Source organism: Dendrobates tinctorius, unplaced genomic scaffold, assembly GCF_039654945.1.
Source record: "Dendrobates tinctorius isolate UK_male_01 unplaced genomic scaffold, ASM3965494v1 ptg000069l, whole genome shotgun sequence".
Taxonomy (NCBI): domain Eukaryota; kingdom Metazoa; phylum Chordata; class Amphibia; order Anura; family Dendrobatidae; genus Dendrobates; species Dendrobates tinctorius.
Window position 1 is genome coordinate 35,206,125 of NW_027361737.1, and position 27,597 is coordinate 35,233,721.

The 27,597-nt window shown below is 44.8% G+C and overlaps 1 protein-coding gene across 1 annotated transcript in view; it reads left to right on the plus strand.

Moving 5' to 3' along the window:
* SPHKAP (SPHK1 interactor, AKAP domain containing) overlaps positions 1-27,597 on the plus strand; it is a 411,513-nt gene that overhangs the window by 174,820 nt on the left and 209,096 nt on the right. The window contains exons 2-3 of the mRNA XM_073581316.1: positions 13,862-13,976; positions 21,732-21,842. Of these exons, the coding sequence (XP_073437417.1) occupies positions 13,862-13,976; positions 21,732-21,842 (226 nt within the window). The remainder of the gene's footprint in view (positions 1-13,861; positions 13,977-21,731; positions 21,843-27,597) is intronic.

Genomic DNA, 27,597 nt, shown 5'->3' on the forward strand with positions numbered 1-27,597 from the left:
ACTCTGTTGCACTTGCTCCTGGCAACAGAGTCCACCACCAGCATGCAGCTCTCCTCCTGAATCGCTGCCACCAAGCTCTGTCAGAGCTAACGAAATCGCCTATGACTCCTTTCACACGAGGGCTAAGACAGTGCTGTGAGGAACGCTCTCCAGCTCCTTCCTCCACCAAGGATGGTTGAAATGAACACTGTCACCAACACTGATTGCAACACCTGTGACTCTTTTATAGTAGAGCCAGCAATCACACCTGGATTATAATAATGTGCACTTGACTAAAGAAACAAAAATGCAATGACGCTCACCGCCACCGGGGGAAAGCTTAAAACAAACGACACAACAGTGCAATAATCCTAATGGCCACCGGGGGCAAAAACCAAACCTTAAGCACAGCTTAGGAAAAAAAAAAAGGTTACCTGTGCTTTATATCAGTCCTGATCCAGCATAGATCATGACAGTACTCTCCCCTTAATGAGGGGCCTCTGGACCCTCAAGATCGCTCCCCATCAGGGAACCACCTACAGCGGGGATGCCCAGACCCAGAGTTCACCCCAGCAACTACCTGCATGTCAGGTTGATGAGAAACGAGCCTGCTGGTATTGGCAACGTATGTTCTGGAGGCAACACACATCTCCGAAGCGCTGACCTGGGGAACGGGTTGTGTATGTGTATGTTTGGTATGAGCTGGTAACACTCCACAACACACTTCCACTGGATGTTTTTTGGTGGCCACCCATACGCGCTCGTTCACACATAGGTCTGGACCTGAACGTTTATTGCCACTCATGCGTTTGCCACCACTTGGAGAACTCTTTCTGGGATTGACAACAGAGGCGTCCCCCTGTGTCACCACACTCACACCCGCGCACCTCACCAAGGGGTACACTACCCTCCAACCCCTTCCACCACGAGGTCTGCGCCTCCCAGGGTTGGCCAATGGCGAGGGTTGAGACTTGCCCCTACTCTCCAGCAGCACATCTGCTGCCCTCACCGGAGAGAAAGGGGTCCGTTGAAGAGAGACGGCAGAGACAGTAGTTCTTAGGCAGCAGCCCTCACACGAGTGCCCACAGCTGACCACTTCCCTCGACCGCCAATCTATTACCCAGTTGTGTTTCTTCAGCCAAGGGAGGCCTAAAACAGTAGGTACTGGCATTCCCTCCAAGACGTAGCATGACAAGGACTCCTCATGACGTCCTATACGCAGATGGATATTCTCTATGACCTTAGTCAAGCTCCCCTGGCTCAGTGGAACAGAGTTTATGGCCTGAACACTTATAGGCTGGGCTAGCGTCCTACACCTCAGACCATGAGTCTGGACAAAGCGAGCATCCACCAGACTGACTCCTGCTCCGCTGTCCACAAACACCAGTATCACCTCCGGTACCCCGCCAGCCAAGACCTCTGCTGACATAGTACTTTGGGAGGGCAAAATGGAGGAAATGTATACTCCCTGGTCGCCTCCCTCCAAGCGACCAGGGGAATGCAGCTTCTCAGATGGCACAGATAATTTGGCGCGCAATGGGCAAGCCTTCAGGACATGACCAGTCTGCTCACAGTACAAACATACCGACACCACTCCCCAAACCATAGGCAGCTCCGAAAACAAACTAGCTTCTCATACTTGCATGGGTTTGTCAGGAGACTTTGCATGAACTGGGCAGGCTCTCATAAAATGGCCAGGCTTCCCACAGGAAAAGCATACCCCCCACCACGACGAGCCGCAGACGCCCCCTTTTTTGTATCAACAACACCGGGCTGTCTGGGTTCCTCAGTCTGCACTGGTGGGTCCTCCTCCCTAGCGAGGACATCAGGGGGCACTTTTTGTATATGTCTTTCCCTAAGGCGTCTATCCACCCAGATGGCAAGGGACATGGCGGCCTCCATCGACCTGGGGGCGGCGTACTGCACCAGAGTATCCTGCAACTTTGGAGACAAACCCTGCACAAATTGACTTCTAAGTGCAGGGTCATTCCACTGAGTGTCAGTGGCCCACCTCCTAAACTCTGGGCAGTACTCCTCAGCAACCCAGGCACCCTGTTTACACCTACGGATTCGAGATTCCGCTATGGCGATGCCATCAGGATCCCCATACACAAGCGCCAAAGCCGCAAAGAACTCGTCCACGGACTCTAAAGATGGAGAATCGTCCGGTAGGGAGAAGGCCCAGGATTGCGGATCCCCTTTAAGAAGGGACATAATGATTCCCACCCGTTGCTCTTCACTCCCTGATGAGTGGGGGCGCAGCCTGAAATACAATTTGCAGGCTTGCTGAAATACCAAGAATTGATCTCTCCCTCCAAAAACCTTGTCAGGGAGGGATATCTTGGGTTCTGGCTGAGCCTGAACCAAACCTCCAAAGCCCACCAACTGCTGCAGTTGCTGCACCAACTCACCGCGCAGCACCCTAATCTCATCAGTAAGGGTCTGCAGCATTTGGGCAAAGGTCTGAACTGGGTCCATGGCTCAGCAGGAAAAAAAGTTGGGTTGGTGATAATGTCACGTGGACCCGTCCTATGTGATGCGGCCAGCTGGCCGGTAACTAGAACAACAGGACGCAGCACGTGATACTGTCCTGTGTGACACGGCTCGCAGGCTGGTAACTAAAACAACAAGACAAGGGGTAGGGAAACGGTTACAACGGTGGGCCCTGTGATAGGGAAAGGGGACGTGGAGACCTCCTGCACTCCCCTGAGTCAGTGTCCCTAACGTTCCCTATGCCAGTTCCGCATCGGGCAACGATCACGAACCTGTCGCCCTAGCACACCCTACACCTATCCCTTGCTAGGGAGCTGGGTGGCGTAGGCACTGGCCCCACCGCTGCACTAATACACACTAAGGAAAAACACAAACAGGGAAATACCACTTAGCTTTACTCTGTTGCACTTGCTCCTGGCAACAGAGTCCACCACCAGCATGCAGTTCTCCTCCTGAATCGCTGCCACCAAGCTCTGCCAGAGCTAACGAAATCGCCTATGACTCCTTTCACACGAGGGCTAAGACAGAGCTGTGAGGAACGCTCTCCAGCTCCTTCCTCCACCAAGGATGGTTGAAATGAACACTATCACCAACACTGATTACAACATCTGTGACTCTTTTATAGTAGAGCCAGCAATCACACCTGCATTATAATAATGTGCACTTGACTAAAGAAACAAGAGAGTGCAATGACGCTCACCACCACCGGGGGGGGAAACTTAGAACAAACGACACAACAGCGCAATAATCCTAATGGCCACTGGGGGCAAAAACCAAACCTTAAGCACAGCTTAGGAAAAATAAAGGTTACCTGTGCTTTATATCAGTCCTGATACAGCATGGATCATGACACAAACAACAGTATCACTGTGCTTGATTGGACAGCAAACTCACCTGACCTTAAAGGGAATCTGTCACCGGAAGTTGCAGGCCTATGTAAATGGCCTGGGTCCGGTCCAATGGGCGGTGTTTCTTCTTTTTTCTCCACCCCATACGTGCCCCCCGTCCGCGCTCTTCTCCGGTATTAAACCAGGGGAAGAGTCTTGAGGAGATCATTTGCATATTCCCAGTGCCTTCTGGGATAAGTGAAGAGTCTCCGCGAGCTCAACGATCACTGGGTTTTGGCCGTTGCAGCTGAAAAGAGGAAATCGGAAAACCAGGGGAAGAGTCTTGAGGAGATCATTTGCATATTCCCAGTGCCTTCTGGGATAAGTGAAGAGTCTCCGCGAGCTCAACGATCACTGGGTTTTGGCCGTTGCAGCTGAAAAGATGAAATCGGAAAACCAGGGGAAGAGTCTTGAGGAGATCATTTGCATATTCCCAGTGCCTTCTGGGATAAGTGAAGAGTCTCCACGAGCTCAACGATCACTGGGTTTTGGCCGTTGCAGCTGAAAAGAGGAAATTGGAAAAACCGCGCGCCTATAGGCGCGCGAAATTTGGCTCATCTTTCATCGTTTTTAAGAAATCTCAAGATGGAAGAGGCCAGGAGCCATTTGGTGAGCTGCATTTCGTGCTACATGTTCACAGATTTACCAGTGGAAAAGCCAAACTTCACATGCCACAAATGCAAGCTTGTGTCCCTGTTGGAGGAAAAGTTGCAAAATCTCGAAGAGAGGTTAGCTACGTTGAAGATCATTAAGGAAGGTGAAGAGTTCTTGGACAGAGCAGAATTATCTCTTCATGTTACAGAAAGAGAAGAAATTCGAAGTGCACCTGAAGAAACAGAGGAATGGAGACATGTGACCCGGAGAAGCAGGAGGATCAGGAGGCAGTCAGCACCCATACTGCTCAGGAACCAGTACCAGGCTCTCACGCAGGAAAACGATGAAGAAATACATCAGGATAAGACTTTGCCAACAAACAGCAACCTTGTACGCCCTCAGAGTCCTCCTGGATGGAGAAAGAAAAATGTTGTGAAGAAGAAACGGAGAGTGGTGGTCATGGGGGATTCCCTGCTGAGAGGAACAGAGGCCGCTATCTGCAGACCGGATATAACTACAAGAGAAATGTGCTGTCTTCCAGGTGCAAAAATTAAAGATGTGTCTGACAGGATATCAGGACTCTTCAGACCTACAGATGACTACCCATTCCTGCTACTACATGTGGGGACAAATGACACCGCAAGAAACGACCTGGAAATCATCTGCAGAGACTTTGAAGACTTAGGCAAGAAAGTGAAAGAACTGGGAGCGCAGGTGGTCTTCTCTTCCATCCTCCCAGTGGATGGCCATGGAACAAGGAGGTGGAATAAGATTCTGCAGGTGAACAACTGGCTACGTCGATGGTGCCGTCAGCAACGATTTGGATTTCTGGATCACGGAGTGAACTACTTATACGATGGACTACTTGCTAGAGATGGGGTGCACCTTACGAAGACTGGAAAGCATGTATTTGGAAGTCGCCTTGCTACACTTGTAAGGAGAGCTTTAAACTAGAACAACATGGGAAGGGAAGCAAAAGACCAGAAAAAGCCATACACCTGACAAATGCTATTGAGAACTCTGCTATTAGAAGTGGAAAGGAAGAACAAAGACGAAAGAATCTAATTAATAAAAATATTGGAGAAAGAGAAACCAATCACAAACTAAAATGTTTTTATACTAATGCACAAAGCATGGGCAACAAACAAGGAGAATTGGAACTACTAACACAGGAACAGAAATATGATGTAATTGGAATCACTGAAACTTGGTGGGACAATACACATGATTGGAATACAAGACTAGAAGGATACAACTTATTTGCAAGAAACAGACTTGATAAACGAGGAGGGGGTGTCGCATTGTATGTTCGAAACGCGTATATCTGCACAGAGATTGAAGCTTCAGAGACTGGGAGTTCTGTGGAAACTGTTTGGGTAAGAATACAAGGACAGAACAATGGAAAGGACACCATTGTAGGCATTTACTACAGGCCGCCTGTGCAAGCCGAAGATATAGATGAACTCTTTATGCATCAGATGGCCAAGTTCTCCAAAAATTATGACATAGTTGTCATGGGAGATTTCAACTATCCAGACATTTGTTGGGAATCTCTCTCAGGCAAAACTAACAGGTCAAGGAAATTCTTATCCTCTCTTGCTGACAACTTTATCTTCCAAAAGGTAAGGGAGAAAACAAGGGGAACTGCTACCTTGGATCTAATCCTTATAAACAGGGAGGAAATGGTTGAGGAGGTAAAAGTGGCTGGGACCCTAGGAGGTAGCGACCATGCTATTTTAGAATTTTGGATTACTAGAGGTGGAAGACCTGTGAAGACTCAGACATCAAGGTTAGATTTCAGAAAGGCAGATTTTAAGGGATTCAGAAAGAGAATTGGAGGGATCCAATGGCTGGATATCCTTAAAGACAAAAATGTCCAGGAAGGATGGGAAATCTTGAAAAATGAAATTCTCAAAGCACAGTTGTTAACAATTCCGAAAAGAGGGAAGAATAGGAAGCATTTAAGGAAACCAGGATGGATGAACACAGAACTTAAGCACATGCTAAAAAGGAAGAAAAAAATGTTTATAAAATGGAAAGAGGGAGGCATATCTAAAGAAGAATATAATGCTGTCTGCAGAACCTGCAGGGCACAAATCAGATTATCTAAAGCTGAAAATGAACTGAGGCTTGCAAGAGATGTCAAAAGCAATAATAAAGGCTTTTGGGGATATGTCAAAAGTAAAAGAAAAGTCAAAGATGCTATAGGATTTTTACAGGATGAAAATGATGAAATGGTAAGACAGGATGTTGAGAAGGCTGAACTTTTAAATTCCTATTTTGCATCTGTTTTCTCTCAGAAAGGAAATGCAACATCAACTGTTATTCACTGTCCTATTAAGGGAATAGAAGAATCCAGGATATCTATAAACAGAAAGATAGTGAGGAAACACTTAGCTAACCTAAATGAATTCAAGTCTCCAGGTCCAGATGAATTACACCCCAGAGTACTGAAGGAGATAGCAGAAGAAATTTTTGAACCCCTCTCCATAATCTTTGAAAATTCTTGGAGAACAGGAGAAGTGCCAGAAGACTGGAGAAGAGCAAATGTTGTTCCTATCTTCAAAAAGGGGAAGAAGGTGGACCCAGGCAACTATAGGCCGGTGAGTCTGACTTCTATACCAGGAAAGATCTTTGAACAAATTATTAAACAACATGTATGTCAATACCTGGATAAGAATGAAGTGATTAAACAGAGTCAGCATGGGTTTCTAACTAATAAGTCATGTCAGACTAACTTAATTTCCTTCTATGACGGTATCACTGATTGGGTGGATCAAGGAAATGCTGTAGATATAGTATATCTTGACTTCAGCAAAGCATTTGACAAAGTCTCTCATACAATCCTTATTGAAAAAATGACTAAGTATGGAATGGACAAGGCAACTGTTAGGTGGATTCATAACTGGCTTAGTCATCGGACCCAAAGAGTGGTCGTAAATGGCTGCACATCCAGTTGGAAGAATGTCTCAAGTGGGGTACCACAGGGCTCTGTCCTGGGCCCTGTATTGTTCAACATCTTTATCAACGATTTAGATGAAGGAATTGAGGGTAAACTGATTAAATTTGCTGATGACACAAAGCTAGGAGGGATAGCTAATACTAGAGAAGAGAGAGAGAGGATTCAAAAAGATTTAAATAAACTGGAGAAGTGGGCAGCAACTAACAGAATGGTTTTTAACAGGGAGAAATGCAAAGTACTACATCTGGGCAATAAAAATGAAAAAAGCATATATAGAATGGGAGGAATAGGGCTAAGTGACAGCACATGTGAAAAAGACTTGGGTATACTAATAGATCACAGACTGAATATGAGTCAACAGTGTGATGCAGCAGCAAAAAAGGCAAATGCAATTCTAGGATGTATTAACAGAAGCATACAGTCTAGATCACGTGAAGTCATTATTTCCCTCTACTCCTCTTTGGTCAGACCTCATCTGGAATATTGTGTCCAGTTTTGGGCACCACATTTTAAAAAAGACATCAACAAACTGGAGCAAGTTCAGAAAAGAGCGACCAGAATGGTGACCGGTCTGCAAACCCTGTCTTATGAGGAAAGGTTGCAGGATTTGGGAATGTTTAGTTTGCAAAAGAGAAGACTGAGAGGAGACTTAATAGCTGTCTACAAATATCTAAAGGGCTGTCACATTGTAGAAGGATCAACTTTATTCTCATTTGCACAAGGAAAGACTAGAAGCAATGGGATGAAACTGAATGGGAAGAGACACAGATTAGATATTAGAAAAAACTTTTTGACAGTTAGAGTGATCAATGAGTGGAACAGGCTGCCACGAGAAGTGGTGAGTTCTCCTTCAATGGAAGTCTTCAAACAGAGGCTGGACAGACATCTGACTGGGATGATTTAGCGAATCCTGCTTTGAGCAGGGGGTTGGACCAGATGGCCCAGGAGGTCCCTTCCAACTCTACGATTCTATTCTATTCTATTCTTCATCGCTCGCGTGTGCGCAAAGCAATCTTGCTTCACGCACACGCAGTATGCTTTGCCCAAATGCAGGCAAAGCCAAAAATCATTGCTGCGCATGCGCCAGTACACTGTGCCCCAGAACACAGTGAAATACAGTACTTCCGGGACATAGTGTACCGGCACATGCGCAGTAATGATTTTCGTGCATGAAGCAAGATTGCTTTGCACATGAGCGAACAATGGAGAAGAATACCCGAGAAGAGTGTGGATGGGGGCCACGGATGGGGTGGAGATAAAAGAAGAAAAACCACCCATCGGACTGGACCCAGGCCATTTACATAGGCCTGCAACTTCCGGTGAGAGATTCCCTTTAACTCCGTAGAGAATCTATGGGGTATTGTCAAGAGGAAGATGAGACACCAGATCCAACAAGACAGACGAGCTGAAGGCTGCTATCAAAGCAACCTGGGCTTCAATAACACCTCAGCGGTGCCACAGGTTGATCGTCTCCATGCCATGCTGCACTGATGCAGTACCTGATGCAAAAAGAGCCCCGACCAAGTATTGAGTGCATTTACTTTACATACCTTTCAGTAGACCAACATTTTGGATTTTAAAATCATTTCTTCAAGCTGGTGTTATAAAGTATTCTAATTTACTGAGATAATGACTTTTGGGTTTTCATTGGCTGTAAGCCATAATCATCAACATAAACAGAAATAAACACATGAAATAGATCACTCTGTTTGTAATGACTCTATAGAATATATGAGTTTCACTTTTTGTATTGAAGAACTTAAATAAATGAACTTTTTGATGATATTCTAATTTTGTGAGATGCACCTGTAGTTGCCACCTGTCCAGTTATCCTCTGACTGCAACAGCAGAAATGTTTGGCAGCTTCCTTAGCAAAATCATGTCAGGAGCAAAACACCCGGGCAGCTGAATTTTTAAACGAGTTGTTTTTAAAAATAATACTAATAAAAAAACCTATATAGTGTATATCTCCTGTAGAGTAGCTTGCTGTAGACATCATATGGATGACTCCATGTTTGTAAGGTCTGAGTTATTGTTATGCTATCCAGACTGACAAGAACTAAAATACAGAACATATTGGTTTGCTATTTAATGATCAGAGGATGTGTTCATATAATTTATCACTCACATCTTTTATGTACACATCCATCTACTTATGTCAATTAGGTAGCTTGGTTTCCTTGGAGTCACCCTGAAATTTCCTTCTAAGTCAATTTTACACTGACCCTTATACAGTATATTAGCCCAAAACTAACCAATAAAAGATATACAATCATTTTCGAGCTGCAGGCATTTTATGCCATTAAGCAAATTTTGTGCAGAACTTTTATTTAATATACATACCTTAATTCCCACACCCACCTGCTTACCCAGTATGGAGGTCACCAAAGTGACTAGTCCAGAAGTAACTTTGCAGATAGGGGTATATCTATAGTATCTGCAGGGGTAACAAGTCACACTCATGCCCCTGCACTCATGGAGGGGTGAAGGCACATATGCCCCGCCAGTATTGATTGATGGTTGGTTGGGGGCGCTCTATATCGGGACCCAAAAACCTTATGTAATGCCTCTGTTCTCAGGTGCTATGACCTATCAGCTCTCCTGGCCACCAGAAGGAAATTTTCAGTTTATACTGACACTGGCATTAGTGCCTTGGAGAGCGGATACTGACTGATAACAGTTCAGTACACAGTATCTTTTAGATCTGATCACACGTGAGAATGATATTTTGAACACAGAATAAATGGCATTGGATAGATAATTGACATAGATTCCCTGGTGAGGAGAAAATGCAATCTTCTCCTTATTCCGCACTGGTTAGGAAACCTGTGGCGTGTCTGAGACAAAAGAACTTGTAAATGAATAACACAAGAACAGCCCAATCTAGATGATTATTTTCTTCTAATGATCTTGTTAGAATTTTGAAGAATGTACTTCATCTTCTCTGCAACTACCCGAATTATATCCATACAGTATATACTGCTGCCACATAAATTCACAGATAGAGTGCTGTGTACGAGAGAGTATTCACCCATCACCCAATTTTTGCTCTTCTGATTCCATTCAGATCATCCAACTAGTTTTAATATAACAAATATAATATATATTTTCAGATTTATATTTTTACTGTATTATTCCCTTTATACGTCCAAATATTTACTACTTAGTATAGGTATATATTATATAAAATCCAAATAAAATACTTTTACGTTTGTGTTACCTGAAAAAAATGTGGAAAAGTCCTCGAGGTATGAATACTTTTTCAAGGCATTGAATGTAAATGAGTGAAGATAACATGTAAGTGACAAATGCTGGGCAGTAGATACTGCGAGCGGATATGCTGTAACGAACATTATCAGAGTTCCACATAAAGTATACTAACTTCTATCGTGCTCTGCCTGCTATGTCACTTGCACAGCAAGTAGTGGCAATATGGCTGTTACACGTGGATATGCTGCTGACAGGATTCCACCACCTGGATTGTGGGTAACAGTGCTCTGACTGCTGTGTCAGCTTAGATATATCGAGGTGGTGTGTATTAGCTGTGCTGAGATAATCTTATAAATTTGCCCCTGCTGTGTATTGTGTAATGGCTGTGTCTGACCGTGCAGGAACATGGTCTGATCATACCACAGCTCCTGGGCAGGGGAGGAAGCTCCCTTTCTGTGAGGTAAAACTTTTCCTGTTTAAAACAATGTTTTACCTCATAGAATCAGATGTGATCCCATGCTCTGTTGCTTAATCCCTTTCCCAGGATATGTGCAGTAAAAAAACATATGCAGTTTTGCTGCTTGTTTAGTGAAAGAAAAAGCAGATACAGCAGTATGTGAAACCCACTTATTTTTGTGATTTTCCCAAGTTTAAACCATAATGTCTTGGTCTCCTCACATTAGCATGGTAGTTGGAATTAGTACAGTTTAATTAAATTAGTGACGTGTATAAAGTAAACATTGGCCGACCAAGGTGTGAAATTCAACAATACCTGTGGCTGACCAAAGTGTGAAAGTAAGCTGTGTCTTACAAATGCAATGATCTGTATATGTCTTAAATAAACTATTCCAGACCAATTCAGCTCCCACTGCTGAAATATTTGTATTTGTTTATTTTTTCATGAACTCATGTGAACTTTTTTGTCCAGGATAGTCACTATTTTTTCAATCATAAAAAATGTTTTCACAAAATAATTTGATCGAGTTGCCATTTTTCAAAAAATAGCTTTATAGCTTCAAATACAGTACAGTGGGTACGGAAAGTATTCAGACCCCTTTAAATTTTTCACTCTTTGTTTCATTGCAGCCATTTGGTAAATTCAAAAAAGTTCATTTTTTCTCATAAATGTACATACACTCTGTACCCCATCTTGACTGGAAAAAAAAACAGAAATGTAGAAATTTTTGCATATTTTTTAAAAAAGAATAACTGAAATATCACATGGTCATAAGTATTCAGACCCTTTGTTCAGACACTCATATTTAAGTCACATGCTGTCCATTTCCTTGTGATCCTCCCTGAGATGGTTCTACTCCTTCATTGGACTCCAGCTGTGTTTAATTAAACTGATAGGACAAGATTTGTAAAGGCACACACCTGTCTATATAAGACCTCACAGCTCACACTGCATGTCATACCAAATGAGAATCATGAAGTCAAAGGAACCACCAGAAGTCTTCCTAGACCTGGCCGTCCAGCCAAACTGAGCAATCGTGGGAGAAAAGCCTTGGTGAGAGAGCTAAAGAAGAACCCCAAGATCACTGAGGCTGAGCTCCACAAATGCAGTAGGGAGATGGGAGAAAGTTACACAAAGTCAACAATCATTGCAGCCCTCCACCAGTCGGGCCTTTATGGCAGAGTGGCCCCAAGGAAGCTTCTCCTCAGTGCCAGACATATGAAAGCCCACATAGAGTTTGTTAAAAAACACACGAAGGACTCCCAGACTATGAGAAATAAGATTCTCTGGTCTGATGAGACGAAGAAATAACTTTTTGGTGAGAATTCTAAGCGGTATATGTGGAGAAAACCAGGCACTGCTCATCACCTGCCCAATACAATACCAACAGTGAAACATGGTGGTGGCTGCATCATGCGATGGGGGTGTTTTTCAGCTGCAGCGACAGGACGACTGGTTGCAATTGAAGAAAACACAAATGCGGCCAAGTGCAGAGATATCCTGGATGAAAACCTCTTCCAGAGTGCTCTGGACCTCAGACTTGGCTGAAGGTTCACCTTCCAACAAGACAATGACCCTAAGCACACAACTAAAATAGCAAAGGAGTGGCTTCAGAACAACTCTGTGACCATTCTTGACTGGCCCAGCCAGATCCCTGACCTAAACCCAATTGAGCATCTCTGGAGAGACCTGAAAATGGCTGTCCACCAACGTTCACCATCCAACCTGACAGAACTGGAGAGGAACTGCAAGGAAGAATGTTAGAGGATCCCCAAAGCCAAATGTGAAAAACTTGTTGCATCATTCCCAAGAACATTCATGGCTGTACTAGCTCAAAGGGGTGCTTCTACTCAATACTGAGCAAAGGGTCTGAATACTTATGTCCATGTGATATTTAAGCTTTTCTTTTTTAATAAATTTGTAAAAATTTCTACATTTCTGTTTTTATTTAGTCAAGATGGGGCGCAGAGTGCACATTAATGAGAAAAAAAATTAACTTTTTTGAATTTGCCAAATGGCTGCACTGAAACAAAGAGTGAAAAATTTACAGGGGTCTGAATACTTACTGTACCCACTGTATGTCTTGCATTGGTGACCTGTGTTCATGTTTCTGTGGTGGAAGCAAAGCTGAACTTTGGAATCCTGAAAAGCGCAGGAAAAAACGCAGCAAAATCTGCTTTTGTAAGCAGCTTCTTTAAGGTGTGTGCACACGCTGCGGAATGCTCTGCGGATTTGTCCGCGCGGATTTAGTAAAATCCGCAGGTAAATCCGCAGGTCAGAAGACCTGCGGTTTATCTGCGGATTACCCTGCGGTTTTGCCCTGCGGTTTATCATCTCTACAATGGAGCAGATGGCAAACAGCAGTGGAATCCGCAGAAAGAATTGACATTGTCAATTCTTTCTGCGGTTTTGAAACCGCAGCAAATCCGCGCTGAAAATTCCGCAACATCTGCTCTGCGGTTTCCATTTTCCATTTATTTTAATGGTACTGTACAACGCAGCTGATTCTGCTGCGGTTTCGCAGGGCCAAATCCGCTGCGGATCTGCACCAGAAACCGCAGCATGTGCACACACCCTGAGAGTGAAGGTTTTGCCTTCGGAAAAAAGTGCAGCAAAATACGTAACGTGTGAAAATAGCCTAACACAAGATTATGTTGTTCTTATTAGTTATCCTTGTCATGTTACTCCTTATCTGTGGGGACCATCAAGCTAAAATAGTTTATAACAGAATGTTGATTGTTTCTTAGGAATACATTACTTTATCATATCATTGCATCCCACTTACCATTCTATTACATTGAAAGAAGAGCTTTCCAAGTCGAGAAATCTAATTAACTGCGCATTTTTATGATTCATCTGGCACATTTGTTTTTAGTGCATGAAACAATTGTAGAATAAGACAAGAAATAGAAAAAGTAAATCAGTCTTTAATTATGCTGTAAAAAATGGGAAAACGGATTATATTTTGTGTTTCTCAATAAACCAAATCCACTTACATTCTGTGTGAAGCTGAATACCAGAGCAGCAGGAAAAGTCTGGACTAGGCTGCATAATTCAGTGTCACACAAGTTGTGGCAGAAAATACAGTTTTTACTGCAGTTTTTGGGGTTTGGCTTCTGCTGATCTATTATCACGAATGTACTCATCAAATCAGCAAGGTGTTGAGCTTTCAGGACACTTACACGACATTAGCTATTTCAGTAGGTTATTCATTTGTGAGATGCAATAAAATGGAGTATATACATTACACAGATTGACACTTATGTTTTATTTTAACAGTTGTGACCTGGCAACCATGTATGGACCCATGGACAAGCATGGGAGCAGCGGGGGTAGCAGCATCAATGACACATCAACCAGCAACCTGGGGAGTTCTATCACCGTATGCAAAAAGGTGAGTAAACTTATGTTTGATATATGTACGTGTAATAACCTACAGGAACGCGGGATGCAGTCACACACGTGGAGGCAGAGCAAAGGTTAAACAGGTTTATTTACAGGGGGATGTGCTTCACGCAGGAAGTGAGGGATTGTAGGGTGACGGTGAGGAATGGAGCAGGACTGGAACGTTGGCGGGGTAGGTGAGGGACGAACGAGAGTTCAGTAATAAAGAAGTTAAACTTATTGGACTGTAGTCTTCTGTTGTGAGGGAGTACAGGGTTCAAACCGTGGCATTGGCAACAGCGGCACGGGTCGTCTGGTCGCAGTCTCAGTCAGACGGGAATCAAACGGTGGCACCAACATCGGCACATGCAGTCTCTCAAGTCTCTGTCCACGATAAAGAAACAGCCTCCGGAGAAAACAACAGGGTGCTGGGCGGTGAGAGAGGGTCCTGCTCTCACCACTCTTAGTCACAAGTCCACACTCAGAACGTGTCACCGCAGGGACAGTGCCATGCTCCTCGGTCAATCCAGCTACTACTCTCGGGCTCAGATCTGTCACTGTGCACACCGCGCCTGCACGCACTAGTGACTGTCTCAGGCTTGTATACTCTTTTGAGTATACGGTCACTCTTGGGCAGAGCGGGTACGGTACTCACTGTCTCCTAGTGTACGGCACCTGGCTTGGCTCCGCTCTGCTGGCACAGCTCCGCACACTCCGCTCTGCTGGCACAGCCCCGCACACTCTGCTCTGCTGGCACGGCTCCGCACACTCTGCTCTGCTGGCACGGCTCCGCACACTCCACTCTGCTGATACGGCTAATTCCCCTGCACCACAGCTCCTATTCCAGACAGCAGCAGCACAGCCTGTCACAGGGCCAGCACTCTCTGGAGTGGGAAGCAGAGCGCGCTCTTCTCTGCTCTGCACGCTGCACTTACTTGGCGCCAACTCCTCCTGCAGTATGCGCTTTTCCTTCTTATATCCCTGTGTCAGCGTGCTCTCTCTAGGCTCTCCCCGCCCCTTCTTGTCAGCAGGAAGCTCCATCTCTCTTCTCCTTTCCTCCTGCAGCAGGGGAAGGTCCGCCTGCCTCAGGCTTCCCTCCAGAAACAGAGGATGGATGCAGCCCTTTCAGTACCGGACCAGGCATGCAGGTACCCACGGTCCAGTCCACCTCCTTACATACGTGTATTATCAAGTTTTTCCAAATTTATGAAAATATAGTTTATTATTTTTTTTAAATAAAAGTTACAGTAGAAAGAAACCTGTCAAGTCCCCTGGCGATCCCCAACCACTAATATAGAAGTATGCATTTTGATTGTTGGAGGAGGATTACTAACGCTGCCATCTGTGAAGAATGTAGATTATGCTGCAGCTTTGCATATACTATTGAGGCATTAATAGTCCATTGGTGCACCTTTTCCCCCAGACTAGTCCAGCTGCCGATCTTCTAGTAATTGCACCTCCTTGGGTGTGACTGACAAACTGTATATGGGTCCTACCATAATGAGTCTTGTATGCAGGCTGTCTATCATCTCAGGGATGCACAATAAGAAGATCTGAGGCAGGACTAGTCTGGGGGAGAGGAGCCCACCCGGACTAGTCTAGCCTCACTAGTGTGTCCGAAAGAGGAAGCCAGGTGGCTGGGACACCGATAGAACCTGAAAACTTCCACTGATATTATACTGCCTACAAAGGTTTACAAATCATTAATGAGGCTGGACTATAAAAACATTCATCACCTATTCACAGGAAAGTTGACAAATGTAAGCTCACTGGAGGTCCCACTGCCTGGACACGCACAGTTCATAAGAATAGGTTCTCTTGCCCTTCTTTTGAATGGTATGGAAGTTACACAAGAACACAACTTCTCAATTCACTGACAATGTGACTAAAGCCCCCGTCACACAGAGATCTCGCTAGCGAGATCGCCGCTGAGTCACAATTTTTGTGACGCAACAGCGATCTCACCAGCGAGATCGCTGTGTGTGACACTGACCAGCGACCGGCCCCCCTACCGGTTATCGCTGATCGTCCTGGAGTAGCCAGGACATTTTTTTTTATCTCTGGTCTCCCAGTGGCAAGCACGCATTGCTGCTTGTGACAAGTGGGAGACCGGCGATCAGCGATCACCGCGCTGGTAACTAGGGTAAAAGCAGGGTTGGTAAGCACCGCGCGGTGCTTAGAAACCCGATGTGTACCTTAGTTACCAGCGCGCTGATGCAGGGAGCTGGTAACCCAGGTACACATCGGGTTTCTAAGTGACGTGCGCTGCTTAGAAACCCGATGTGGACCTTAGTTACCAGCTCCCTGCATCAGGGCACTGGTAACTAACGTGCACAGCGACACCGCGTGCTCGGCATCGCTGGTGCTGATGGCTGGTGAAGCTGTCTGCTTGACAGCTCACCAGCGATCCTGACAAGTTGATATAGTTGTCGGGATCGCAGGTGAGTCGCTATGTGTGACGGGGCCCTAAAGCCAGTTTTACAAGTCTGACATTCACGATCTCAGGCAGACTCTAATGTCTAGACCTGAACTCAATTTTTTAGACATAAATCAGGCTGCTGAACTTAGGAGACATATGGCTAATCGGGACATCATGGTCTGTATTCTGACTGTGAGTTATTTATGCAAAACTATCCCATTCATATGTATAAGGCTACATTCATGCATCTATTTCTGTTTTGACAGTCATCAAACAAAAAAGAACTGTTTTTCTCCCATGCATCGACTGTTTAAATTTTTTTTCACATCCGTTTTTAAAAAGTGAAACAGCTAAACTATCTGAAGATTGTTGTCACGACCACAAGGGTCGGTCCAGCGAACGGCACAACAAACACCAACAACGGGATGGCAAAAGGGGGAGGTAAGCCTTAATAGTAGGGAACGAGATATGGGGCACCTCCTAACTCAGCCTGTGACTATCCCTAACCTCTCCTAACGCCCTATACAGGTACTTCCCCCCGCCGCCATCACGAACCTGGTCCCTAGCTGTCACCTCACTAAACCCTGGCTAGTGCACTGGCCGGCAAGGATGGTACAAACACAGGGAAAATGACAAGCAAGAGACAGACCAGGTAAATAATCAAACAACTTAGCTCCAGGCTCCGCTGCCAAGCTCCACATTGCAGAGGATCCATAAACAGGACCCCAAACACCACAAAAGTAGCAGATTCGGCCCTGACACCAGAGAACTACAACTCCAAGTCTGGCATACATAGAAAACTCTATTACCAACAGTCCGCTAATGAATCATGTGACTATTTAAAGGATGGTGGGAGTGGTCACGACCCACATCACCTGACCTAGCAACTCAGCAGCTTGTAGCAAGGAAAAGTGACATTAACCCCTGCTGGCACGAAAGCCAAAAAACAATGTTTAAATTAAAGCAGAGCCAGGACTGTCACAAATCCAAAAATGGATCATGATAATTGTTCTCTTAACACTTACCAATAGATCAGTTACAAACATTATTAATTTAACTCGTTTTATATCGTCATTAATTACACAGCACTTTTCAACCATCGTCATCACTGTCCCAGTTGGAGCTCATAATCTAAATTCCCTGTCTTTGGACTGTGGGGGGAAACCCACATAAACACAGAGAGAACATACAAACTCCTTGCAGATGCTGATTCACACAAATGGATGAGAAAAAGTTTTTATTAACACATCAGTATTTTTGATCAGTATTAGAACTCTGCAACTTCTACTTCTAGCTTTGGCATACAAACACGGATGCAAAATACTGATGTGTGAATACGCCTTTAGGCTATGTGCACATGTGGCACCCCCAGGAGTATGGTCGCCACAGTGGCATTGCCTTCCTCCTAGGGAGTGTGATGTCATGCTTGGAAGCAATAAAGGATCTCTCTAGCAGTTAACCACAACACACAACACAGTTTCCGCTCCAGGCCAGCAGAGGGAGCTCTGAACCAAAACTAGGGGAGGAGCTACTCTCTGGGGGCCAGGAGGGAAAATTAGGGAGTTCGTGTGAGGAGGGCAACGTGTGTGGATGTGGAGGGGAGGAGCTGGAAGACTGAGCAGTGTTGAGTGCTCACTTCTAGCTATAGCGCATGATCAGGAGCCCAGTCTCCAAGGTTGTATGGATACTGATGTTCCTGCAGCAGAAACCGGAGGAATAGGAAGCTGTAAATGCTCTGTTCCCATATAAGACTCGGAGGCACAACAGCAACGGGTGAGCCAGAAGAAGAACAAGGCTACAGCTGTCTGCCATACGAGGGAGTTCTAAATGAGAACAAGCAAGTGGAACTTCAGTGTAACACAGTACTGCAAGTACCTAAGATAAGCGCTGGAAGGGAGACTACACAACCCATCTGATAGAGAGATTCCTAAGTTGCTTCCAGGCCGGCCAGCCTCTGTTCCATCTGTCATCTGGAATTCTGGACTGCATTTACCAAGCAAAGTAAAGGTAAAAGAAACTGCACCCTATTGTGTCCTTGCCTTCTTCCTGCAAACTCTCCAGCACTGCTACATCTCTGTGCCAGACACTTCACCCTCTTCCTCAACACCTATCCTCTTCATCTACTCTGCCCTGGGACTGCAACCCTACCTGTGGAGGGCTACAACATCATTGCTGCACCACACCATCTGTCCCAGAGGATCTGTTTGCAGCTTCGGCTTAACCCCTTTATTGCCGAGCACCACAGGTGGCGTCACGTATCATCCACTTATAAACTTTAACCAGCCATGCTTAACCCCTTTTACATGGACGCCCAGGGCCACGGACCGGGTCACCGCTACTATGACACTTCCCTCTGAGATACCGGTCCGGTACTGAGTACCCCACTGCCCTGGCGGGCGATTCACACACAATGAGGAATTGGTCAGTTTTTTACCCCAGTATTTGTAAGCAAAAACCAAGAGTGGGACAATCAGAAGAAAAGTATAATAAACACACATCACCAAAAAGTGGTTAAGGCTAGGGCAAGGAAGCTCTCCTCCCATCAAAATGTTCATCCTCATAATATATTGCAATCATCATATTATATAGTACTGTGTACTTAGAATTGCTCATTTTTCTCTTCTATCCAGCTAATTCTTCTCTTTTCCATTAGGTCTATGGCATCACATGATTAAAAACTGACTAGCTGAATCCTTCTAAGCTCTATGTACAAACAGGAGGTAAATTTTCCATAAATGAGTCATGAGTCACTGCAAAAGTCCCTGACAGGGGGAGGAGGGAGCAGCTGGGTCAGGAGTGAAAGAGGTGAATGATAAATGCAGGAACAAGAGACTTCCTGTTTCTACATAGAGCAAAGAACAGAGAATAATTAGCAGTGTAGAAAGGCAAAATGAGCAACTGTAAGTACACAGTACTATATAATATGATGATTGTAATGTATTAAGAGGATAAAAAAAAATGATGGTAGTGCTTTTTTTTACTCTAATTTAGATGTCAATGTTTTTCTTGTATGTCAAAAAAAATGGACTGATTTTGTGTTGTATCCAATTTGTAGCCATTTTTTGACCATGCATGTTTGACATCTGTTTTGCTTCGTGATACAAACTTAGACACACAGCACCTCATGGACGAATAGGGTCAACATTACCCAAAGGTGGAGCGCACATCACATCCAAGGAGCCCTTCTCGGAACACGGCCAAATTCCTAAGAATAAATAATGACAGCGCCTCAAGTTGGTGAATTTGCATCACATTTATTCCGCCTCCAGTTGCTGTTTTGCTTGTCTGAAAAATACATTTCCCAGCTACTCCCATCCATTTCACAATAAAAAAAAAATGAACAGCACACAAATGACATATGGATGGCGTCCATATTGTATCCATTTTTTTTTACATAGACTTTGGTAAATTTGATCCATGACTCAAATGAGAAATAGCCGCTTTTTTAATCTCAGACTTCTGTGTCACAAAGAACTTACAGTAATATGTGTGAACAACCCCATAGACTTTAATGAATGTTTATAGCCTATGCTATACCATAGATATACAATTATTGCCACCAATTCAATAGTACAAAGAATAATTATATTTTATTGCATTTAAAAAAAATCAAGTTACAAACAAAAACCACTAAGACGTGATGAAAAATACATGAGGCACGGGAGCAGGATATAATATACAAGATTTTATAAACTAAACACATATTAAATAAATGTTATTTCATATTTCATAAATAATCCTACAATACTTATGTATATACAAATATGATGATGGATCATTTATAATGGGTGCTTGTTTTATCTCTGATAATAATACTGGAAATAACATATGTGTTAAACGCATAGAGAAAAGCGGACATCTGAACGAGGCCTGATGAGGCTACTCACATTGTACTTTGGTTTCTCCAAATTTTTGCTTTAAGAAAGAAATATGAGAGTAGAAAACATAAAGCAGAATTTTCCAAGAGGTTTTGGAGCATGAAAATGTTTTCCTGTAATCATACCACAGGAGGGCCTGAATGAGTCAGACACGAGAGGACTTATTGCACCACTGACTCCCATGTCAAAAATGTCAAGCTTTGATAAATATATTATTATTTACTAAGGTATTATTAATGATGGAGCCGATCTGTACACTCTGTGCTCTAAAATCTTCAAATCATAGCTTCCCCTGAAATTCCTAAGTGTGAATCAGATGACTCATTCGCCTTCATACTAAACGTACAACTCTTCGTTGCACCTAGTAATGTGCCCTCGGTTCTCCCCACTTCGCACTTTGCTGGAAGCAGAGCTGCTCTGTGACTTCAGATTGCCTTCTGTTTGGTCTCTGCTCAGCCATGATCCGTCCACAGCTTGTTTTCCTTTTAATAACCTGTAATTAGGCCAAGTAATTCAATTAACTGGTGTTTCGTGTCTGAGAATGAAGAGATGTGATTTGGAAGAAATTAGTTGGTTTTTATTTCTCTGCTATATGCACAAGCCATTCTGCAGTCTTTCTCCGACTAGCGCAGTTTTATAAGGATTGTACTATAAAAGACACCACCGCTCAGTAGGTATTCATTCTCTTAACAACCTAATGATGAATAATGTTGATGAACATCTGCATCAGAAATGTGCAAAGGCAATGATGCTACAACCCCACACAAAAACAAGTGAAGGATTTCTTCTTCTTACTGCATCCACTCAAAAATTGCAGTGGCATTGTACCAGAAAAAGCTTTGTGTGAAACCACTCTTAAAGAGAACCTGTGACCATCTTTTTCAATAAAAAGTATGGTCATCACCATTAAGGACTTTTTTACAATATACTGTAATGCTGTAGACAAGTCCCCAATCCTCTAACGCTCCGAGTTCCTAGAAGGAGCCCGTGGAACCTTCACAATTTGAAGAGTGTTTGTGTGGAAGAATTGGCCAAGATCACACCTGAGCAATGCATGTGACTAGTTTCTCCATACAGGAGGTGTCTCAAAGCTGTCATCACCAACAAAGGCTTTTGTACGAAGTATTAAATACATTTCAGTAAGCATGTTAAATGCTTTTTCCCTGCGTTATTTCTCATGATGGCACAAAATTAAATTTATGGACATCTATGGTTTGATTTCTTTGCATATGTGGATTAGATGGATTGTTACCAACATCTGGTGAGAATTTCATGTCAAGAACACATTAACAAATATATTTACTTAGAAAATTGGTGACATGTTCAATACTTATTTCACCCATAATATATGAAATTCCCCACCATATTGTTTAAAGGCACTTAAAAGGAGTTCTTCTAGAAATACAAAAATCATATTTGTAATATAATTTTGTCATTGATTGATTGTTAAAATCTACTTTATTTTCAGATTATCTCTGCCAATCGACCCACAGATTCGTTAGAGTACTGGCACCAAAATTCCAAGAACCTTTGTAAGATCAACCTAGAAGAAGGGACTATGGAGTCCAACTGCACATCTGTAAGTAAAAATATATAAAATTACACTAATCTGATTTCGTCTAATATGAAATGGAAATGAGGTTGTATTGGATTAGGGAAGCTCGGCTACTTTCTTCCTGAAACAGTGACACTTTTGTCTATTGGCTGTGTTTGGTATTGTAGATGAAACTCATCCTTATTCTCTTGAATATGACTAAGCTGTGATACCAGGTGGAACCCCATAATTAGCAAAATGTTATTTGTCCAAATCAAGACATCTAAGGTACATCAGGAACTTGTCAACAGGTTTTTACCATATGATTTAAAAGAACAACCTCCATCACTCCAGCAATCTGTGTCTAAGACTCTCGCATCATCACAGGTCCATGAAAATACCTTTTTTAGTTCTCCCAAATCTCGAGTCTGTGAGGTTGAAGTACCTGATCAGTTACTCTTCACTGTGCTCTCCTGAGCAGGGCTGCTAACCGTCCAGAAATTCCAGGACAATCCGAAAATATAGGGCACTTTTTTGCCCAGTCCATACAAAAAATTTAAGATGTCCATGATTTTTTGAAAGCTGAAGAAACATCTACAGATTATTTTGACTGTAATTATCATCATTTTACAGTTTATACTGAATGTAGAATTATTGGCTGTAGACATAGATCGCTTATAATCATAATGATTTATTATGGGTTTTCCAATGTGTCCATAAAAAATATTGTATGTCCGTGATTTTTTGATAAGCTGACCAGAAAAAATGAAAAGTCAAGTTGGCCAGTCTGCTACTGAGGTAACCAATGACCCGGAAATCAAGACAGCGAATGTGCACTACAGGACTTTGCTCTGTCCATGGGAGAGATTTGCAGCCCTAGGTGGATGACTTATGAGACGTCATCCATGTCCATCAAGACATAGAAAAATGTATAAAAAAAATTAGCACTCACCCATAAGCAGTAAAAAATTAAGTCCTTTATTCAGCCATGCAAGGCATTTGGACACAGTTCGTGGGACAAGCATGTGCAGGAGGGTAGCGGAGATAGAGCCGGACGGGACCCTGACCCGTAGAAGCGTCTACGATGTGAAAGGCCACCGTCCTGCTCTATACCCGCTACCCTCCTGCACCTGCTTGTCCCATGAACTGTGTCCAAATGCCTTGCATGGCTGAATAAAGGACTTCATTTATTACTGCTTATGGGTGAGTGCTGCGTTTTTTTCTACAATTTTTTATTTCTGGATGTTTTTTCAATGCTCTGCACCAGTAACCCGAAGCTAGTATACTGCTGTTCACTTTTTGCCGTTCATCCGTTATCTCAGGTTTGATGGTTTGGTCTTGGTGCCGTTCATTCCTTCTCTGTTTTTCAAATGTCCATCAAAACAGAAGGGCCAGTGACAGGTTTAAGTTATGCCATTAAAGACTGTCTACAGGAGCATGTACATGAGCTCTTTCTTTGTGGCAGGGTTGTATGTGGTTAATTTCCTGTGCTTTTCCAGCAAAATTGGGACCTTTAGCAAGTACTGTATACAACCAATGGATATTAATGTTACTTTTTAGGAAAATTGTAGAATCATTTTTCTAATATTGGACAACCCCATTAATGAAACTGAGGATATTTCTTGCTTTTAATTTAATCATTGGAATATACATAATTTTTTCCAAATGTTTGAAACGTCTTGGTAGGAAATCCTAAATCCCAAACCAGAACTGATTCAGTTGTATATTATTCACACAGTATTAAAAATGTTGAAATACTCATATAATTAAACCTGAATACCAGTAATTCCTAATCAAGGTTGAACTTAATCCATTTACAATATTTTTCAGACTATAAGATGCACCAGACCATAAGACACACCTAGGTTTTAGAGAAGGAAATTAGGAAAAAAAAACTGAAGCAAAAATGTGGTCAGTTCTGTACTTAATATCCCATATCCTGGTAAATATGGTCCCCTCATCCCCATCCTGATACACATGGCCCCTCATCCCTATCCTGGCATGCATGGCTCCCTCATCCCTATCCTGGTATGCATGGCCCCCCTATCCCTATCCTGATATGCATGGCCCTCATCCCCATCCTGGTATGCATGCCTCCTCATCCCTATCCTGGTAGGAATGGTCCCCCTCATCCTTATCCAGGCAGGAATGATCGCCCTCATCCCTATACTGGTTTGCAGGGTCCCCATCTCGTCCAAGTATGCATGTCACCTTACCTATTCTGGTATGCATGGCCCCATCCTTATTCTGGTTATGATTGGTCCCATCCCGGTCCTGATATGCATGTTCCATTCTTATCCTGGTATAATTGGCCCCATACCGGTCCTGGTATGCCAGGTCCCATCCTTATCCTGTATGATTGGCCTCATCCTGGTCCTGGTATGTATAGTCCCATCCTTATTCTGGTATGATTGGTCCCATCCCAGTCCTGGTATGCATGGTCCCATCCTTATCCTGGTATGATTGGCACCATCCTTATCCTGGTATGCACGGTCATGGTCCCATCCTTATCCTGGTATGATTGGCCCCATCCCAGTCTTTGTATGCATGGTCCCATCCTTATTCTGGTAAGATTGGCCCCACCTCCATCCTGGTATGCATGGTCCCATGCTTATTCTGGTAAGATTGGCCCCAACTCCATCCTGGTATGTATGGTCCCATCCTTATTCTGGTATGATTGGTCCCATGCTTATTCTGGTATGATTGGCCCCAACCCGGTTCTTGTATACATGGCCCCATCAGAAAAGATTTTTTTTTAAAAATTACACTTACCTTCCTCCGCTCCCTTGCAGCGTCCTGCTCCGTTGCCAACAGTTGCTTAATGCTTGTAAGCAGCACATGGCAGGGTTGTTATGCGCTGCTCACAAGCAGAGCACAGTTGCCAGAATACTCACCGGCAGGGGTGGGATTCAGCGGGTTCTCCCCGGTTCGGTGGAACCGGTTGTTAAAAAAGCAGCCGGTTCCCCGAACCGGGGAGATTCACAGCCGCGATCCGGTACTTTGATGTTCCTGCAGCAGCCGGCAAGGAGCAGGAGCAGAGGAGGACTCTTGCTCTGCATCCTAGTCCCGCCCGCCGCGCCGGATACCGCGCACTGATACGTGCAGCCGGCCACCCGCAGGCACTGATGGGGACTGAGCACACCCCGCCGGACCCCAGCGGCCCCCGCGCACTGATACTAACCAGGACGAACCGCGCACCGCTACCCAGTGTGAGCTGCGCGTGGTCTGCGGCCTGCCTTCCTAGTTATCCCGGGCCCGGCCTGCCATCTTCATCATCCTGGGCTGGTCACACCGGTGCTGCTGTGTCAGGTCAGTATGTGCTGCTGCTGCCTAATGGGGACCTGCTGTGCTGCCTAATGGGGACATGTGCTGGCTGCATATTGGGGACCTGTCCTGCCTAATGGGGACATGTGCTGCATATTGGGGACCTGTCCTGCCTAATGGGGACATGTGCTGCATATTGGGGACGTGTGCTGCCTAATGGGGACGTGTGCTGCCTAATGGGGACGTGTGCTGCCTAATGGGGATGTGTGCTGCCTAATGGGGACGTGTGCTGCCTAATGGGGACGTGTGCTGCCTAATGGGGACATGTGCTGCATATTGGGGACGTGTGCTGCCTAATGGGGATGTGTGCTGCCTAATGGGGACGTGTGCTGCCTAATGGGGACATGTGCTGCATATTGGGGACCTGTGCTGCCTAACGGGGATGTGTGCTGCCTATTGGGGACCTGTGCTGCATATTGGGGATGTGTGCTGCCTAATGGGGACGTGTGCTGCCTAATGGGGACGTGTGCTGCATAATGGGGACATGTGCTGCATATTGGGGACCTGTGCTGCCTAATGGGGATGTGTGCTGCCTATTGGGGACCTGTGCTGCTAAATGGGGACATGTGCTGCCTAATGGGGACCTGTCCTGCCTAATGGGGACGTGTGCTGCCTAATGGGGACATGTGCTGCCTAATGGGGACATGTGCTGCCTAATGGGGACATGTGCTGCCTAATGGGGATGTGTGCTGCCTAATGGGGACATGTGCTGCATATTGGGGACCTGTGCTGCCTAATGGGGATGTGTGCTGCATATTGGGGACGTGTGCTGCCTAATGGGGACGTGTGCTGCCTAATGGGGACGTGTGCTGCCTAATGGGGACGTGTGCTGCCTATTGGGGACGTGTGCTGCCTATTGGGGACGTGTGCTGCCTATTGGGGACGTGTGCTGCCTATTGGGGACCTGTGCTGCCTATTGGGGACCTGTGCTGCCTATTGGGGACCTGTGCTGCCTTTTGGGGACCTGTGCTGCCTTTTGGGGACCTGTGCTGCCTATAGGGACCTGGGCTGTCTATTGGGGACCTGGGCTGCCTATTGGGGACCTGGGCTGCCTATTGGGGACCTGGGCTGCCTTTTTGGGACCTGTGCACTGTTCTGATCTCATTCCAATTTATTATTTTTTTAAACTGTTTGACTGCGCCCCTACTTGTATATGTTTGAGGAAAAGGTGTGTGTAAATGGGCGTGGCTTAAAAATGGGTGTGGCTTAAAAAATGGGTGTGGCTTTCCTACACACAAACACACAACCTGTTGTTAAAAATTTGAATCCCACCACTGCTCACCGGGACTGTTCATTGCAGAGAGCAGTGAGTATTCAATGGTCTTCAGTAGCGCGCAGTGTCAGCCGGAGCCTTCCTGCTGCTACCGGCGGTAATGTGTGTTGATTAGTGTTGAGCATTCCGATACCGCAAGTATCGGGTATCGGCCGATACTTGCTGTATCGGAATTCCGATACCGACTTCCGATATTTTTTCAATATCGGAATTCGGCATCGGAATCGGAAGTTCAGTTGATTGACAGCCTGACGTCATCATGATGCGCGGTGTGTGCGCATCATGATGCGCCGTCATTTCGGGCCTTCCGGGGGTCTCTGCCGGCCTGCCGGGGGGCTGTGCCGGCCTGCCGGGGGGCTGTGTGGACTGCCCGGGGTCTGTACCGGCCTGCCGGGGGGCTGTGCCGGCCTGCCGGTGGTCTGTGCACCCTGTGGGGGTCTGTACCGGCCTGCCGGGGGGCTGTGCCGGTCTTCCGGTGGTCTGTGCACCCTGTGGGGGTCTGTACCGGCCTGCCGGGGGGCTGTGCCGGCCTGCCGGTGGTCTGTGCACCCTGTGGGGGTCTGTACCGGCCTGCCGGGGGGCTGTGCCGGCCTGCCGGGGGGCTGTGCTGATGTCCGGGGGTCTGTGCAAGCATCGTCCGATGGGACTACAAGTCCCATCTGGCGATGCCTGCTACCATGACAGTGATTGACACATTAGCCAATGATGGGACAGTAGTAGTCCCATCATCCGGCTAATGTGTTAAATGTTAAAAAAAAAAAATACTACATACATACTACATGCTACATACATACTACATGCTACATACATACTACATATATACTACATACATACTACATACATGCTACATACATGCTACATACATGCTGCATGCTACATACATACTACATACATACTACATACATACTACATGCATGCTACATACATACATGCATGCTACATACATACTACATGCATGCTACATACATACTACATGCATGCTACATACATACCACATACATACTACATACTACATATATACTACATGCATGCTACATACATACTACATGCTACATACATACCACATACATGCTACATACATACTACATATATACTACATACATACTACATACATACTACATGCATACTACATGCATACTACATACATACTACATGCATGCTACATACATACTACATGCATGCTACATACATACTACATGCTAC